This window comes from Zalophus californianus, chromosome 16 (assembly GCF_009762305.2).
Source record: "Zalophus californianus isolate mZalCal1 chromosome 16, mZalCal1.pri.v2, whole genome shotgun sequence".
In the NCBI taxonomy this organism is placed as follows: Eukaryota; Metazoa; Chordata; class Mammalia; order Carnivora; family Otariidae; genus Zalophus; species Zalophus californianus.
In genome coordinates, this window is record NC_045610.1 from 43,520,170 (window position 1) to 43,535,295 (window position 15,126).

Here is a 15,126-nt window from a genome sequence, read left to right on the forward strand (position 1 = left end):
GGGCGCGAGGACTCCGCGTCGTTTCACTATGTCCACCAGGTGGCGCTTCCTCCCGCCTCTGGCCCCCACAAGGTCGGGGAGCCGGCCGGCGGATCCGCCTCGACTGATTGGGAGACGCACTGCTAAACTATTTGCATTATCTTGAAAGGACCGCGCTGAGTGGCTGAGGTATAGAAGAAGCTGAAACGGGCTCTCTCATTGGCTTAAATTCCCCCCCCCGCCCCGGCGTCCACATCCCGGTCAGATTGGGCCCGGAGGTCAGTCGGAAGCCTCCGGCTAGTGGCGACAGAGCACCTAAGTCTGGGTAGTGGGCGCTGCAGGGTGAGTGCCTGATGGCCGAGCGGCTGGGGTAGGGGACCCCAGGGCAGAGAGGGTGGGGGACCAGGGTGGGAGACTATCGGCCCCGCCCTGACTCCTCTTGGCTTGCCCATTCTCCTGTTTAGGAGTTGGAGATGTGCATCTAGAGAGGGAGGGACAGCGACCCTTGGCACCTGCCTCCACCCACCCACCGGGGTCCTCTCCGCCCACCCGGGCCCCACCCACGCTCCCCTGGGGTTGGAAAAGGAGTCTTCTCAGCCGCAGCTTCTGACCTCTCGGGGTATCTCACTCAGGTATAGAGCTTAGTTTGCTCCTTGGAAAGTGGATCAGTGGTTTACGGAGGTGTGTGTCGGGGTGGACCGTGGAGGTCCACGGAGGCTTGTTCTTGCAGAGTCTACTCACACGGAGGCTTGTTCTTGCAGAGTCGCTCAAAAGTGGGTCCCCAGGGCTCGGAGCCGCTGGGTATGGGTACCGAGAATGAAAGCCCAGAACCAGACTGCCAGAAACAGTTCCAGGCCGCAGTCAGTGTCATTCAGAACCTGCCTAAGAATGGTGAGGGCACGGGGACCTGCATTTGGGGGTCAAGAAGATTGGGGTCTGCCTCTGATCCCTGCAGTTGACGCAGATAAGTCCCTGCCTGGGCTGCCCTGGGGATCTCGTCTGCCTCCTGCCCCTGTCCAGCTGGGTCGGAGCCCTCTCCATCTCTACCCATTACAAGGGTGGGTCATCCCATCTCCCTGGGGATGATGCTCTGCCTTCCACTCCCACCCCTCTGCCCAGGCTCTTACCGCCCCTCCTATGAAGAGATGCTGAGATTCTACAGCTACTACAAGCAAGCTACCATGGGACCCTGCCTCGTCCCCCGGCCTGGGTTCTGGGACCCAATCGGACGATACAAGTGGTGAGCTCCCTACCGGCCGGGCAAACAAGCCTCAGCCGTCAACCAGCCTCTCACAGCTCTCTGCCCCCCAGGGATGCCTGGAACAGCCTGGGCAAGATGAGCAGGGAGGAGGCCATGTCTGCCTACATCACTGAGATGAAGCTGGTGGCACAGAAGGTAGGGAGAGGCTGCAGGCTTCTTTCTGTCCCCAAGGTGTCAGCTAGGTGCCCTGTCGTCTGCCCTTCCAGGGCTGACCCCCATTACGTTTCCTGCACACTGACACACCTGTAGGAATTACCACCTTCATGCTCTCTCCCCAGCCCTGCCTGTCTCTGGTCCCTGACTGGGCACAGGGTGGAGGGGACCTGGTTCAAGGGGGGACAGCGGGACAGTGGTAGGAGGGGCAGGCCCCTACCCACCAGAGCCCCTCCCCCACAGGTGATCGACACAGTGCCCCTGGGCGAGGTGGCAGAGAACATGTTTGCTTACTTCGAGCCCTTGTACCAGGTGATCCCCGATATGCCGAGGCCCCCGGAAACCTTCCTGAGAAGGGTCACAGGTCAGGCCCCCAGGCTGTGAGCTCCACAAGTGCTGAGTGAATTTTCTTAGGTCCAGGCAGAGGGGGCTGCTCAGTTGGAGGGGGGATTTGGGGGCAGAGGGCTCCGGGTGATGTCCCTGTAAGGGACTCCACCCAGTGCCCCTGATGGCGTGGGTCTCAGGCAGAGCTCATAGCTGATGGGGAGCAGGGGTTGATCTCACTGGGAGGCACCAGCCTCTTCTCAGCCCCACCTCTGGGTGCCATGTCTCAGCAGGTTGGAGAGAGCAGGTACTGAATGGAGATGTTGGGGCTGCCCCAGAGCCTCCCTGCCTCCCCAGGGAACCAGCACCCCCAAGTCCAGGTCAGTGCCTGGGCCGGAGGGGCAGAGAGCCAAACCCAGAGCAGGGGTGGGTGGGCGGCTTCCGGTGGGGTGGGTAAGGGGAGAAGGCTGGATGCCACGCCTCATGCTCACAGATAGTGAGACCTGCTGTGCTTGCAAAGGCCGGGGGGCAGGTTCTGGGATTCCAGTCCTAGGACCTCACTCCTGGGACCCGTCTCTGCCTCCTGTGGCAGTGTCTCCAGTGCCCCCTGAGCAGGTGCCTCTGTCCCATTGCACACCCCTCTCCTTCTTCCATAGCCTCCCTCTGTCACTAATGTTACCTCTCCCCTTGCCTAGAGTCCCAGCCACCTAGGGACCTGGACTCCGAGGTTTTCTGTGATTCCCTGGAGCAACTGGAACCTGAGCTGGTGAGACTACCCCTCATTCCCTGCGTTCCCCACTCCACTGGGCCCTTGCTGCCCTACCCCCACCCTTGGACCTGTGCCTCATCTCAGCAGGTTTGGACAGAGCAGAAGGGAGCCCCTGGAGGAGAGCCTGACACCAGAAACAGCTCCATGCTCCCTGCAGAGAAAGGTGAGCCCTTGCCCGACCCTTCACCCGCTTCTGCCATTCCCTCTGGTTCTGGTGTGCCCCAGGCTTTCCCCTGACTGCCCTCTTGGGGCGGAGGTCAAAGTCTGGCACTGGGCACTTGCCAGACAGCCAGTCACCAGCCTGGATGGGCAAAGTCCCTGCCCGGCCCCCTCTCTGTAGGCTTCCCATGTGAGACTGTCAAAGGACACTGATTTCTGTCCTGTCTCCTTCTAGAACTTCCAGCGTGCCATGTCCTTTAAGGGGCACTTTCATAAATATTATCTCCTTTATTCCTCTGAGTAAGTAGGTCATTGAGCAGCCCTGTAAAGGCAGTGACCTCTTCCCCTAATTTTCAGATGACAAAATGAGGCTCAAAGAAGTTTCTCACTTACCCCAAGTCACACAGCTAAGTGGCAATGCTGGGATTCAAACCCGTGGCAGCCTGTTACTCAGCCACTCGAATGGACTTTATAAAGCGCACACTTTACAAGGGATTGCACTCTACTATTACTTTTCCCCAGACCCGCCCCAGCCTGCCACCACCCTGTCCCTAGCTGAGTTGCCTCCTGAGCCCCCTCCCTTGTGTCTGTGCTCAGCAGAGGGCAGCGCACTGGGGCCCCAGGAATTGGACACGTGGCTGGTGGGGACAGTTCGGGCACTGCAAGAGAGCATGCGGGATGTCCAGGGGAGACTGCGGAGCCTAGAGAGCATGCCCGGCCTCCCCAAGCAGGTGAGCTGCCCCCAAGGCCCAGGGCGAGATTGAGGCAGAACGCCATGGGTCTCTACTCCAGGCCCCTCATGGAGCCACTTCCGTCTTTTTGTCCTAACTCCCCACCTGCCCACATCTCTGATTTCTGCAGAGAATGGTGTGATTCGTGTATGTCCCGGGCACGACAGTCGGGGGGGACTGAAGGGAGAGTGGGAAGGGCCCTCCTTTCCTGCTCTTACCCCCCTCTGCTGGAAGAGAAACTGAGCGTGAGGGCTAAGTCCAACAGTCTGGAAAGGCCAGGATGTGCCTGCTCTTTGCACTGGGGCTGGGGGTCCCTGTTGCCCCTTCGTGAGGACTTCTCTTCCCAGATTTAGGGTTTGCTCCCAAACAATTCAGCCCTTGCACCCCTTACTCTCTCCCCTCTCCTAGATCTGCTTGTCCCTTACACCTGGGCTCCTGAGCTCCTGCAGCATGGCTCACAGCCACCCTTCCCGGAGCTCCCGCTGAGTGCCAAACACAGAATTTACATGATCTCATTTAATCCACACAACGGATGAACTAGGTTTGCTTTTCGTTTCCCTTTTACAAAGGGGAAACCAAGGCTCTCTGAGGCTAGGTAATTCAGCCCAGAGGAACCTCACAGAGCTGCTGTGAGGATTAGATAAGATAATGCCCCCCCACCCCAGGAAGGCCTTCTCCAATGGGCTCCATTGTTACTATTATTATTATCACCATCCAGTGATGGAGCTGGAAGTGGCCCCAGGTCTGTCTCCCTCCGAAGCTGGGACTCACCACTGACTCTGAATGGCTGTTCTTGAGAAGCCTGGGGTGATGGGGCAGGAGACGGCTGAATTGCTGGATATGGGGGATCGCTTGGGTGGCCCCTGACCCCCTTGACAATGTGGGTGGCAGGGATTTCCTCAGATTCACCTTTCAACGCCCACCCCTTCGAGGCTTTATTTACTTATTTATTTGACCTTTAGCTAATTTTACATGCTGAAGATTTTAAAGACTCCTCCCCGAAATAGCTGGTTTTCCATCTCTAAAAATAAGAACATTCTACTACCTAGCCCAAACGACAACATTTTAGCACCCACAAGTCCTTCATATTATCAAACACCCAATCCAAACTGAAATCTCCCCAGTTGTCCTGAAATCGCCTTCGCCAGCTTCTTTGTCCAGTCAAAACGTGCTGCGTTTGGGTCCTCTGTCCTTTAAGACTCCTTTCATCCAGACCAGCTCTTCTTCCTTGCTGCTTACTCACCAGGACTGAGCCAGTGCAGTGGTCCTGTAGAATGTTCCTTTTTGGGTCTTTCTGATTACATCCTCGTGGCTAGTTTACATGACCAGATTATGTCAGATGTGATGTTCTTCACATCAGGGGACACATCTGGCTGTCCCACCATAAATGATTCTTACATGGACCACCAGCATAGATGAAGGGGTGACAGTCGGATCCCATCACTGTTGGAGCCAGGGAGTGTCCAGCTCCCCCATTAACCCCACTGGCCACCTGATTTTTGACAATTGATGGATAATCCTTGCCTGGATCAATAATTTATTTGGAAAAAATGTTGATTTTTAATTTCTATTATTCCTTTACCATATATTAGGTGTCACTTTTCTGTAGCGTGTCATCTAGGAGTTCCCTGAAGTACAGTGCCTTATGGAAAGGCGGAATAAAGGCTTAATTCTTTCTCTTTAATTACCTATTTTAAAGTAAGGAGTTGATTTAACAGCTACCTCAATAGTGACAAATTTCCAAGTTTGAGTATCATTATGGACTAATGGATTTTAAAATTCAGTATTTCAATCAACTGAAATTAATTCTTTGTGATGCTTACACTGTCACAATTTTGGTCAATGGAGACCCTTTCAAGCTGGGTCCTATGTTCTCATAACATGACCTCATTAATCTTTAAAAGTTTCCTTGCTTTCTGGTACAAGATGTCCCACATTCACCTCTACCTTCCCTGCTCCAGACCTGGAATTAGCCACTTCTCCAAGGAGCCCGGGCTCCTTTTAGCAAAGAATGATATTTGGAAACGAAAATCTGAGCACCATTTGAAGTATGTGGCACATCCTTTATAATATTGGGTGTTCAAGCCACACCAACAGGCCACTGATTTGTGGCCAAGAAGAGACAGCCTAGAAGCCAGTCTCTCCACCAGGCAGCCCCTCCAGTCTCCCTTGGCACCTGGGATTGTCCTGGGAGGAGGATGTGGGAGGGAACTGGAGGTCAGCTGTTAGGGACACACTGGGAACCCCAGGGTCCCTTCCCTTCTAGTGGTGCAGATTTGGATGTAGGGCCTTCTCTGCCCCAGTTCTTACATTCTTAGGGAGGCAGCTCCCCCAGACGAAGCTCCCGCTTACTTCTGGAAGCAGGTTCCTCAGGAGGGCCCAGTCTGTGCTGAAGCCTGGGCTGGCCCCTGACTCCCTCCCTCTTGGCAGCAGAGGACCCCGCCCAGTGCCCGGCCATGGCCCCTCAGGCTCTCGGGTCCCACGGTGCTCTTCTTCCTCCTGTGGCCCTTCATCGTCCAGTGGCTCTTCCGACAGTTTCGGACCCAGAAGAGGTGACGCTCAGTGGAGGGGTCTCTGCAGCCAACTAAGGTGGCTATGAGCCCCCTGGTCCTGCTGTGCCCTGAGCCTTCCCAGGGTTTAGGAGAAGAACAGCATTAACTGCGTCCCCCCACGACTCAGTGTTTGTCTTTGCACCGCTCCCTTATTGGGGGGGCGTTTAAGAGCCCATCCTTCCCCGCGACTTCACTCGGACGCCTTCTCCCCCTCCTACCCAAACATCGAGGCTGCCTGGTGAGGGTGTAGGAGTGGTGCACGTCCCGGGTTCTGGGTTGGCCGTGACTCGGGGGCGGGGCTGCCGGGTCTCAGCCTCTGCCCTCCCCTCCCTCTGGGTCACCTGACTCTTCTCCCACCCCAGCCTCTCCGGGTGGAGGGCCAGCTCTTGGGCAAGTTGGGACTTGGGCTGGGGCCTGGAAGAATGATTGGCTGAGAGGCTGAGGGAGGGAGGCCCGGAGGCCCGGCCGAGTTGGGGGGAGGGGAGTGAGCTGCATTTTGCTGGCCTCCCTCCCCCTGCACGCACACACTCAGGACGTCTTCACGGAAGATTCGCTTACGAATGAATGTTTCACTAAATAAAATAAGACCTTAATCTTCTGCCGTTTGGGTCCCCACGGAGTGAGGCGGGAAGCCGGGTCCGGGCGCGCAAGGCACAAGCCTCTTCCCTGCCCCTCCCCCAGCGCCCCCGAGGACCGTCCCGAGAGGCCGGCGGTTTTCCCTCCTCCCAGAGCAGGAGCGGCGGGCACAGGGGCCCGGGGCCCGGGGCCGGGGGCGGGGGGGGCGGCCGAGGGAGGGGCGCGGGGGGCCCTCCGCTGTCGCCGGGGGGTGGGGCCGCGCCTCGGCCCCACCCCCCGCCCCGTCGGAGGGGAGGCCCTGCGAGCCGGCGCGGGGGGGGCGCGGGGAGGAGAGGAAGCTCGCGGGGCACGGGCGGAGGCCGGGTCACCCCCCGGAGAGAAAGGCGGCCGCTCGTTGTGTCGAGCGCAGGCCGCAGGGATGGGGCCCCGGGGGCCCCCGCGGCCCCGGAAGTGCCCACCGCCCGCTTCCCCCTCCACAGCTGGCGTGACCTCCGCGTTCGGGCTTTCCCAGGGAACTTTCTGGAAGGCCAAGACCCAGCGGGAGCCTAGTCCCCGCCCCGCCCTGAGGAGTGGGGGCGGGGCCGGACGCAGGGAGCCCCCGTCGGGGTGGGCAGAGCGCCCGCGTGGGCACAGAGCTGCGGGCGCCGCCGGCTGCTCGGACTCCGAACTTCTTTTTCCCACCGCCTGGCGGCCTTGGTCTCCCTCTGGTCAGCGACAGCCCTGTCGCGCCTCCTACCCCTTCGCCCCGGGCCCCTCTGGCTCCAGCAGTGGCCCGTATTCGGTGGGGAACTCGCCACTCCGAGCGCCTCCCTAGTTTTAGCGCGAGAGGCCACTGGCCGGGAGCCCCAACTGCCGAGGGCCACAGCAGCCTTGAGCCCCTGCAGCTGCCACCGCCTGGGCTCCAGGACCTTCCTGCCCTCGGTGAGGAAAAGGCAGTTCTGAAGGCCCCTTCTTGGAGACCCTTAAACTCCTCTTGAGTTCCCTCTATCCGCCCCGAGCCTTGACCCGAGGCTGGCTATGATTCGAACCACTGGAAGCCTCAAGTCACTCCGTCAGTCCTTCTCTCGAGGTGGGGAGGGCAGACACACAGGCCCTGGTGCTCTCTGATCCAGCCCAGGGGCGCAGGCAGAGAGACTGAATAAACCCTTGTGTTAAAGCTGGACCCCAGCAGGAGTGGGACCCAAGCGATGCTGGGGATGCAGGGATGGGCACACAACTAGCTGTGGGACTTGGGCAAGCTTCGTAACTGCTCTGAACCTGGGCTGCCTTGTTTGTAAAATAAGGATGAAGAGCTCATCATAAGGCAGTCGTGGGTTTTTTGGTTTTGTTTTGTTTTTTAAGATTTTATTTATTTGTGAGAGAGCACAAGCAGGGGGAGCAGCAGGTAGAGGTAAAGGGAGAAGCAGGCTCCTCACTGAGCCAGAAGCCCGATGTGGGGCTCGATCCCAGGACCCCGGGATCGTGACTGAGGGATCTGGGTCGAAGGCAGACGCTTAACCAACTGAGCCACCCAGGCATTCCCAGTCCTGGGTTTTAAATGCCCAGGACATGTAAAATGCCTGGCAATGGCTTAAAACTCAGCTAATATCAAGGTGCCCGGCCTCTTGTTTGACAGAATTCTAGAATTCCACAACCTATCACTCTGCCCTCCGCTCCCCACACATGACAAATGAGTCCTGTCCAACAAACTAAGGGTGGCTGGGCTCAGCTGTTACCTTTCAATCCCCCTGAATGAGGGTACCCAGGAGTCCTCTGGAGTCTGAAAATGTGGTAACAATAAAGAGATCTCTGACTCCCATTCAAGTTCTCTGCAAAACCTCTTTTCCTCAGGGAACTGTCCATGTGAGGGGGAGCTCTTGCTCACAGAGGAGTCTCCTGCATGACTGATGAAGGAGCACAAAGAAGGGCAGGCTTTTCTCAGAAGCCCAGGGACTGGAGTGGTCAATTTCAAAACAGGTGGATGTGCCCCAGAGGCACTCTTGCTTCTCCCTTGGGGCGTGCCCATCACCACCTCCCCATGGAACCATTCCTGAGTTCCCAGACAAGTCCTTTCTTTGGACATGACGCTTGCTCTTTAAAGAACGTCCTTCTTCATGCTACTGGGCCTCAAAACCCTTCATCCTCCCGAGAGCGCCAAGGAGACATGTCCCCCACGAATCCTGTCCCTAATTCCTAACTCCTGAGCAGCTTGGCTCACAGGCCCCTAGCCAGGATTTTCTTCATTTGTCGTTTTGACTCACAGTGGTTTAACGGCCTCTCCACACTGTCCATGTGCAGCACGGATGACATTTTATTCATCATTGTTCCTTCCTAACAAATGTTCGCTAAATGAAGAAACGAGGGCTTTAATTAGGCTGAGGCTGTTGGAAATAGAAAGGAACTAAATCCAAAGTTCTTGAGCAAAAGAGAATTTTGTGAAAGAAAAATGACACGAGAGTCAAAAAGACCTTCGTTCTAGCAGGAATTGCCACTTAGTTGTCATGTGACCTTGGACAAGTCACTTCATTTCTCGGAGTCTCAGAGATTTCTTATCTCTAAAATGGAGACAATCATTCCTACCCTGTCTAACTCACCGGGCTGTGGTGGGGTCAAATGATTGTGTGTAAAAAAATGTTGTATGTTAGAAAGAGGCCGGGATGTAAAATGTTGCTATTAAGAAAGAAATAGTAAGAATGGGTCACGGATGTGTGGCCAGAGGGGGAGGCTGTTATTACACTGAGATTTTAGGCAGAAATGATTACAGCGGAGAGTTTAGGCTACTCCACGGCCCTGTCCTCTGGGCTGGAGCTTGGAATCTGGAGAATTTTCTCAAGGAGACTGTGTCACCTTCCCTCCCCCATGAGTCTACCCCCAAGGTCCTGGGCCAGCATCCCCCTGCCCCCATTTCTGGGCAAGACGTCCTCTTTCTTTGGCTCCGTTCCCTCCCAGTGCTGCCCAGCGCCCACTAATGAGCAGAGCTTCTATGGATGGAGAGATTGGTTGATTATTTAAACTCAGGATTAATTCTGAACCTTCTCTCCCACCTCCCCACAAAGAGGTCCCTCAGTTGGCCCGGACTGCCTTGTCTCAGCTCAGGAAAGGCTCCCGGTCGGCCCCAGGAGGCCATTTTCTTCGACAGAAGCTGAGGCCCGGGGACGAGGCCTTCCCACCCCGGGTCTCCCGGGAGCCCCAGGTGCACACCCCGCGCTTCCCGGATCCCCGCCCGGGCGAGAGGCTCGGTCACGGCCCACCGGCCCACCGTTTTGCACTGGTCCTGGGGCAGCCGCGGCCCTGAAAGACTAGGCCTGGACCGGGGCTCGGCCACTTTCGTCCAGCGGTCCCAAGGCCAATCCGAGGGTGGAAGTCACCCGGGACTCGAACCTGCCTTCTCATCCTCCAAGGCCTAGTCCGGGGTTGCTGCACTAATGCAGTCACACTGTCCCTTTAAGGCGGCACTTTTTATTTTTCATTTGTTTACTTCTTCATACGCTTTTCGTTTTTTCAAAATATGTTCACAATATCCTTCCGCAAATATCAGTCCCAGGCATTAACCACACACACCTTGCAGCCATTCCTGTAATCTTAAGAATCGAGAGTTATTAGCCATAGGCCAACATCTCTCTTTATAGGCTTTAATCCTCTTTTACACTGTAGGGACTACTTTTTAGGAATAAACCATTTTTGCTTTAGCTAACAAATGCTTATGACCTTCGGAACCCTTCCGCTGAGGACAGAAGACGATAATACCCTTTACAACGCACCTTTTAATAAAAATATTCTGTGTAGGCCCTCAGAGGCCATCGAATCTTCTCGTATTCCTGAAGCAGAATGGTATGGTCCAAAGCCCGCCCCATCTTCTCTGCGATTGGCTTTCCTTCTTCGGCGAGACGTGTGACTCCTGGCCAATGGTCACTCACGTTTCTCCAGCGAGGGCTATGCAATGGAAGGAGGCGGCCTGGAAGTCGCCCCCTACGCGTTCTGGGATTGGCTACGTCGCACGGCGCGCGAGGACGGCGGGCCTGAGGGATGGAAACTACGACTCCCAGCTTCCTGAGACGGGGACTCCGTTACGCATGCGCATGGGCGGGGCGGACAGACTTCTATATAAAAGGGGCGCAGAGGGCTGGGAGGCAGCAGTTGGAAGTTGGCAGGTGGAGAGGCAGGTTGGGAGGGGAAGTTGGGGGAGGAGGCGGAAGAGTTGCTGTCGGAAGGGGGAGGAGGGAGGGAGGAAAAGAGGAGGAGGCGGTGGAGATCTGAGCTGAGCCGAGCATCGAGCCAAAGGGGAGATGAGTTTGTCTGTCCTCGGCTGAGGCTCCGGCCGGGCCTAGGGAACTGGGAGCTCGGGTTGGAGCGACACCCGTGGAAGTGGGAGGAGGTGGCTCTGGGACTTTAACCCCTTGTGGGCTCTGCGGCAGGGGATTTAACCCTTTGTGGATTCGGCCCCTCGGAGGCAGCGTCATCGGGTAGTTTTAACCCCTTCGGGGCTGGGTTTAACCCGTTGGACTTTAACCTCATCTCCTTTTCCCACCAACTCCTCGATCGTGGGGGCGCTCTGCGGGGAGGCTTGAGGTCCACCTCCTTTGCACATTACGTACTGTTACTGCTGCTGCATCCCCTTGGACCCGCTATCTGGCCGCGCTGTGGGCACTTAACCCTTTACTGACTTGAGCTCTCCCAAGTTGCAATTGGAGTTTGTTTACAGAAGGACCTGCTAAAGGCGTCACTGCAGGAATTACAGACCGAAGAGGACTCTGCTGGACATTTTTTAAAAGCAAAGAAAAACCTCTTTTTTCATTAAGGACTTACAGCCAAAATTTTTCAAACTTCGAGAAGAGGACTCTATTAGCCATGGCCGAGCCACTCTTGTCAGAATACCAGCACCAGCCTCAAACTAGCAACTGTACAGGTGCTGTTGCTGTTCATGATGAGCGGAACCCCGATCGCCCCCCAGGCGCGGAGGAGCGGGTGCCCGAGGAGGACAGTAGGTGGCAATCGAGAGCGTCCCCCCAGTCGGGTGGCCGTCCGGGGCAGGAGGGGGAAGGGAGCTTGGAGCCGCAGCCGCCTCCCCTTCAGAACCCCGTCTGTCCAGAACCTAGCTGCCCGCAAGCAGGCAAGAAGGGCCAGAATGGGGACGACTTGTCCGCTGGCGGAGCCCCCCCGCCGGGGGCTGGGGGGGAACCGAGGCCCGAGGCCGAGCCTCTCGCACAGCCATGTCATGATTCCGAGGCCAACAAGTTGGGGGCTCCTGCTGCAGGGGGCGAGGAGGCGTGGGGACAGCAGCAGAGACAGCTGGGCAAGAAAAAACATAGGAGACGCCCCTCCAAGAAGAAGCGGCATTGGAAACCGTACTACAAGCTGACTTGGGAGGAGAAGAAAAAGTTCGACGAAAAACAGAGCCTGCGAGCTTCAAGGATTCGAGCTGAGATGTTCGCCAAGGGCCAGCCTGTCGCACCCTATAACACCACGCAGTTCCTCATGGATGATCACGACCAGGAGGAGCCGGATCTCAAAACCGGTCTCTACCCCAAGCGGGCCGCTGCCAAATCCGACGACACCAGCGATGAGGACTTCATGGAAGAAGCGGGCGAGGAGGATGGGGGCAGCGACGGGATGGGAGGAGACGGCAGCGAGTTTCTGCAGCGGGACTTCTCGGAGACCTACGAGCGGTACCACGCGGAGAGTCTGCAGAACATGAGCAAGCAGGAGCTCATCAAGGAGTACTTGGAGCTGGAGAAGTGCCTCTCGCGCATGGAGGACGAGAATAACCGGCTGCGGCTGGAAAGCAAGCGGCTGGGCGGCGACGACGCGCGTGTGCGGGAGCTGGAGCTGGAGCTGGACCGGCTGCGCGCCGAGAACCTCCAGCTGCTGACGGAGAACGAACTGCACCGGCAGCAGGAGCGAGCGCCGCTGTCCAAGTTTGGAGACTAGACTGAAACTTTTTGGGGGGAGGGGGCAAAGGGGACTTTTTACAGTGATGGAATGTAACATTATACACATGTGTATATAAGACAGTGGACCTTTTTATGACAATAATCAGAAGAGAAAATCCCCCCGGCTTTGGTTGGTTTGGTAAATTTAGCTATGATGTAGCTTGCGTGCTTTTCTCCTGTTCTTTAATTATGTGAAACTGAAGGGTTGCTTTTCTTGTTTTCTTTTTAGAAGTTTTTTTTTTTTTAACGTGTAAGTAACTTGACCAAGTTATAATGCATTTTTCTGTTAAAAAATCCCCTCCTTAAACGGAGCTATAAGGTGGCCAAATCTGAGAACCATTAAATTCATTCTAGGTATAATAAATTTAATATTTGTAAATGTAACATAGTTTCAGTGTGATTTCTAGAGCTAATTCAAAATAGTGCTGATTTATTGCATTGGGGGGGTAAAGAAATCATTGTCAGTTTGCAAAAAACAATCTTTAATGGGACAATTTTCAATTTGCTGATTTTTCCCTTGAATGGGTTTTAGTGTGCTAAATATACAGTTCAGGCAAAATATAAAGTTTAATTATCTTCAATACCTAAGTGTGCTCGCTTTCTAGTGCCTTGGTTTTCTTTTTTGATGCTGGAGAAAGAAACCAGTGTTGGGTGTTTGGGGAGCAGAAAGTGGCTACAATCAGAAGCTTAAAATTTAATTCTGCTTCTCAACAGCCATTTGAAAGTCTATTAACAAAACTGTAAACCTAATTTGGCAGTTTGTTAGGTTAGACAATTGACAGTCTCATTTCATTCCTACAAATAGGTTTTTAGTGATTCCTCCACTTCCCCAATAAGGCTGGAAGAAGTTCCTGGATGTCTGAAAAAGGCTCTTGGTAAACCCCCTGCTTTTTTAGTGCAAGCAATGGTTGGATAAACTTTGTGGCTGTTCTTTATTAAGACATTTAGAGGTAGGGAATATTGGATTTATAGAGGAAATGGTTGCTTGGGGCATTCCAAGGACTTACCCTAATTATCTAATACTTAGGTGCTCCCTATACTAAAAAAAAAAAAAAAAAAAAAAAGGAGCTCTCCACCTTTTCATGAGGGTCAAACCAAAATTAGAAATCCCCCCCGGTCCCTTACTGCAAATCAAATATAAAGCTTCTGGAAGAGGAGCTAAATTAAGTCCTTATGGGCCGAGTGGGAACCCTGTACAGTCATTCCCTGTACAGCCGCTAGTCTCACTCTCCTAAGAGGGGCTTAGGCTCTGGAATAGTTCTGTTCTTGAAAATGCAGGGAGACCCTGGGAATTAATTTCCACCCCCAAATCAAATAGTAAGAAATGATGATTGTTGGCAGACAATCTCTTCTTTGCTGTCCTGCCTGCCATTCCCTTGCGGTGTATTTAATAAACATATCTCCTTAAAAAAAAAAATTATTCCTTCCACATCATGGTTAATCCAGCCCATCTCCACCTGCCCTGTGTCAGTGTTTCCCTAGGGCAAATGCACTGCTCAAATCATTAATACAGGGGTTCCTTAACTTGGGGCCTTAGAATCCAGAGGGGGCCCTGGGATTCATGAACCCCATGAAGTAGACTTGTGTTATATGTACATTTTTCTGGGAACACAGTTCAAGAGAACCATGAGACTGTCAAACTCCTTGAAGGTTAAAAACCTCTGCAGGAAAAGGCGGGGGGCGGGGGGAGGGAGACACACAAAACTCCCATTGGAAAGTTTGCTTTTGTATCTAAATGGAACAGCAGAGGTGGCAGGAACTCCCAAGAGTGAAATGCACCTTATGATGCATAAGCATTCACAAATCAATGAACCAAGGGGAATTATGCTGGTCAAGAACTGACTCAGGGCCTTCAGAGCTGTACTAAACTGGTCCTACTCTGGCAGATGGTCCACTGAAGACAATGTATGATCCGTTTTTCTTTCGGCCTAAAAATTACATTAAGGGGAGCCTGGGTGGCTCAGTCATTAAGTGTCTGCCTTCGGCTCAGGTCATGATCCTAGGGTCCTGGGATCAAGCCTCGCATCGCACCGGCCTCCCTGCTCAGTGGGAGGCCTGCTTCTCCTTCTCCCACTCCCCCTGCTTGTGTTCCCTCTCTGTCTCTGTCAAATAAAAAATTAAAAAAAATAAAAATTACATTAAATGTCTATTTTGAAATAGTTTTCTTCGTGTTTTTAATTCTCCTTCTGCTATGACGTCATGCAGTAGTCCCAGAAACAGGGCTGCTTGGTGGAATGGCAGCAACACTGCCCTCTGGCTTTATATGCAGAGAAACCTCATTTTGACTGCACTACAGGATGCAGCAGTGATAACCTCTGATTGTAGAACTTAAGTAAGATGGATTTATGTTAATGATCTTGTTTCCCCCACTATCAGTCTTAGGAACACTCTAGAAGTACATTTATCATCAGAAAAAAAGTATGTTTTACTCTTAGAAGACAAATTCAGTTTAGTCTTTAAAAATACACAAATAGTTAATTTACTCACAAATGACTTTGATTTACCTTGAGATATGCAACTATCTGAACTTTGTTTCCAAAGGCACTTTATAGTATGTATTGCATTTATGTTCTTAGAATGATGAGGTTTGTGTGAAATTTCAGTTTTCTATCAATACTTTCTACATTAAAACACTTGAGTAGTACACCGCTCTCAGGACAGAGAAAAAGACTGAATTACTTACATTAATGGGGGGTGGGCTGTGATAACAAAT

The 15,126-nt window shown here is 53.9% G+C and overlaps 2 protein-coding genes across 14 annotated transcripts; both read left to right on the forward strand.

Moving 5' to 3' along the window:
- Positions 1 to 136: 136 nt before the first annotated feature.
- Positions 137 to 6,573, forward strand: ACBD4 (acyl-CoA binding domain containing 4). Of its 13 annotated transcripts, none has more exons than XM_027568562.1 (11): positions 144 to 321; positions 444 to 611; positions 741 to 870; positions 1,099 to 1,219; positions 1,291 to 1,375; positions 1,637 to 1,757; positions 2,008 to 2,097; positions 2,413 to 2,483; positions 2,571 to 2,649; positions 3,243 to 3,376; positions 5,807 to 6,572. In XM_027568562.1, the coding sequence occupies exons 3-11, from the start codon at positions 783 to 785 to the stop codon at positions 5,930 to 5,932; spliced, it is 915 nt and encodes a 304-aa protein (XP_027424363.1). In that variant the 5' UTR covers positions 144 to 321; positions 444 to 611; positions 741 to 782; the 3' UTR covers positions 5,933 to 6,572. The 13 variants fall into 13 exon arrangements, with proteins under 13 accessions (XP_027424364.1, XP_027424363.1, XP_027424377.1 ...); XM_027568576.1 differs by having other exon boundaries at positions 161 to 321; positions 1,706 to 1,757; positions 5,807 to 6,573; XM_027568568.1 differs by having other exon boundaries at positions 161 to 321; positions 5,810 to 6,572.
- Positions 6,574 to 10,610: 4,037 nt separating this feature from the next.
- Positions 10,611 to 13,514, forward strand: HEXIM1 (HEXIM P-TEFb complex subunit 1). Its single transcript, XM_027625769.2, has one exon. It carries the CDS (start codon positions 11,332 to 11,334, stop codon positions 12,409 to 12,411), a length of 1,080 nt encoding a protein of 359 aa, XP_027481570.1. The 5' UTR covers positions 10,611 to 11,331; the 3' UTR covers positions 12,412 to 13,514.
- The last annotated feature ends 1,612 nt before the right edge of the window (positions 13,515 to 15,126 follow it).

Bases quoted from the DNA above. Each gene is read 5' to 3' on its own strand.
- ACBD4 (XM_027568563.1), top strand. From the start codon at position 783: ATGGGTACCGAGAATGAAAGCCCAGAACCAGACTGCCAGAAACAGTTC. The intron at 2,098-2,412 runs GTCAGTGCCTGG...CCCCTTGCCTAG, and splicing joins ACCAGCACCCCCAAGTCCAG to AGTCCCAGCCACCTAGGGAC. The intron at 2,650-3,242 runs GTGAGCCCTTGC...GTCTGTGCTCAG, and splicing joins CATGCTCCCTGCAGAGAAAG to CAGAGGGCAGCGCACTGGGG.
- HEXIM1 (XM_027625769.2), top strand. From the start codon at position 11,332: ATGGCCGAGCCACTCTTGTCAGAATACCAGCACCAGCCTCAAACTAGC.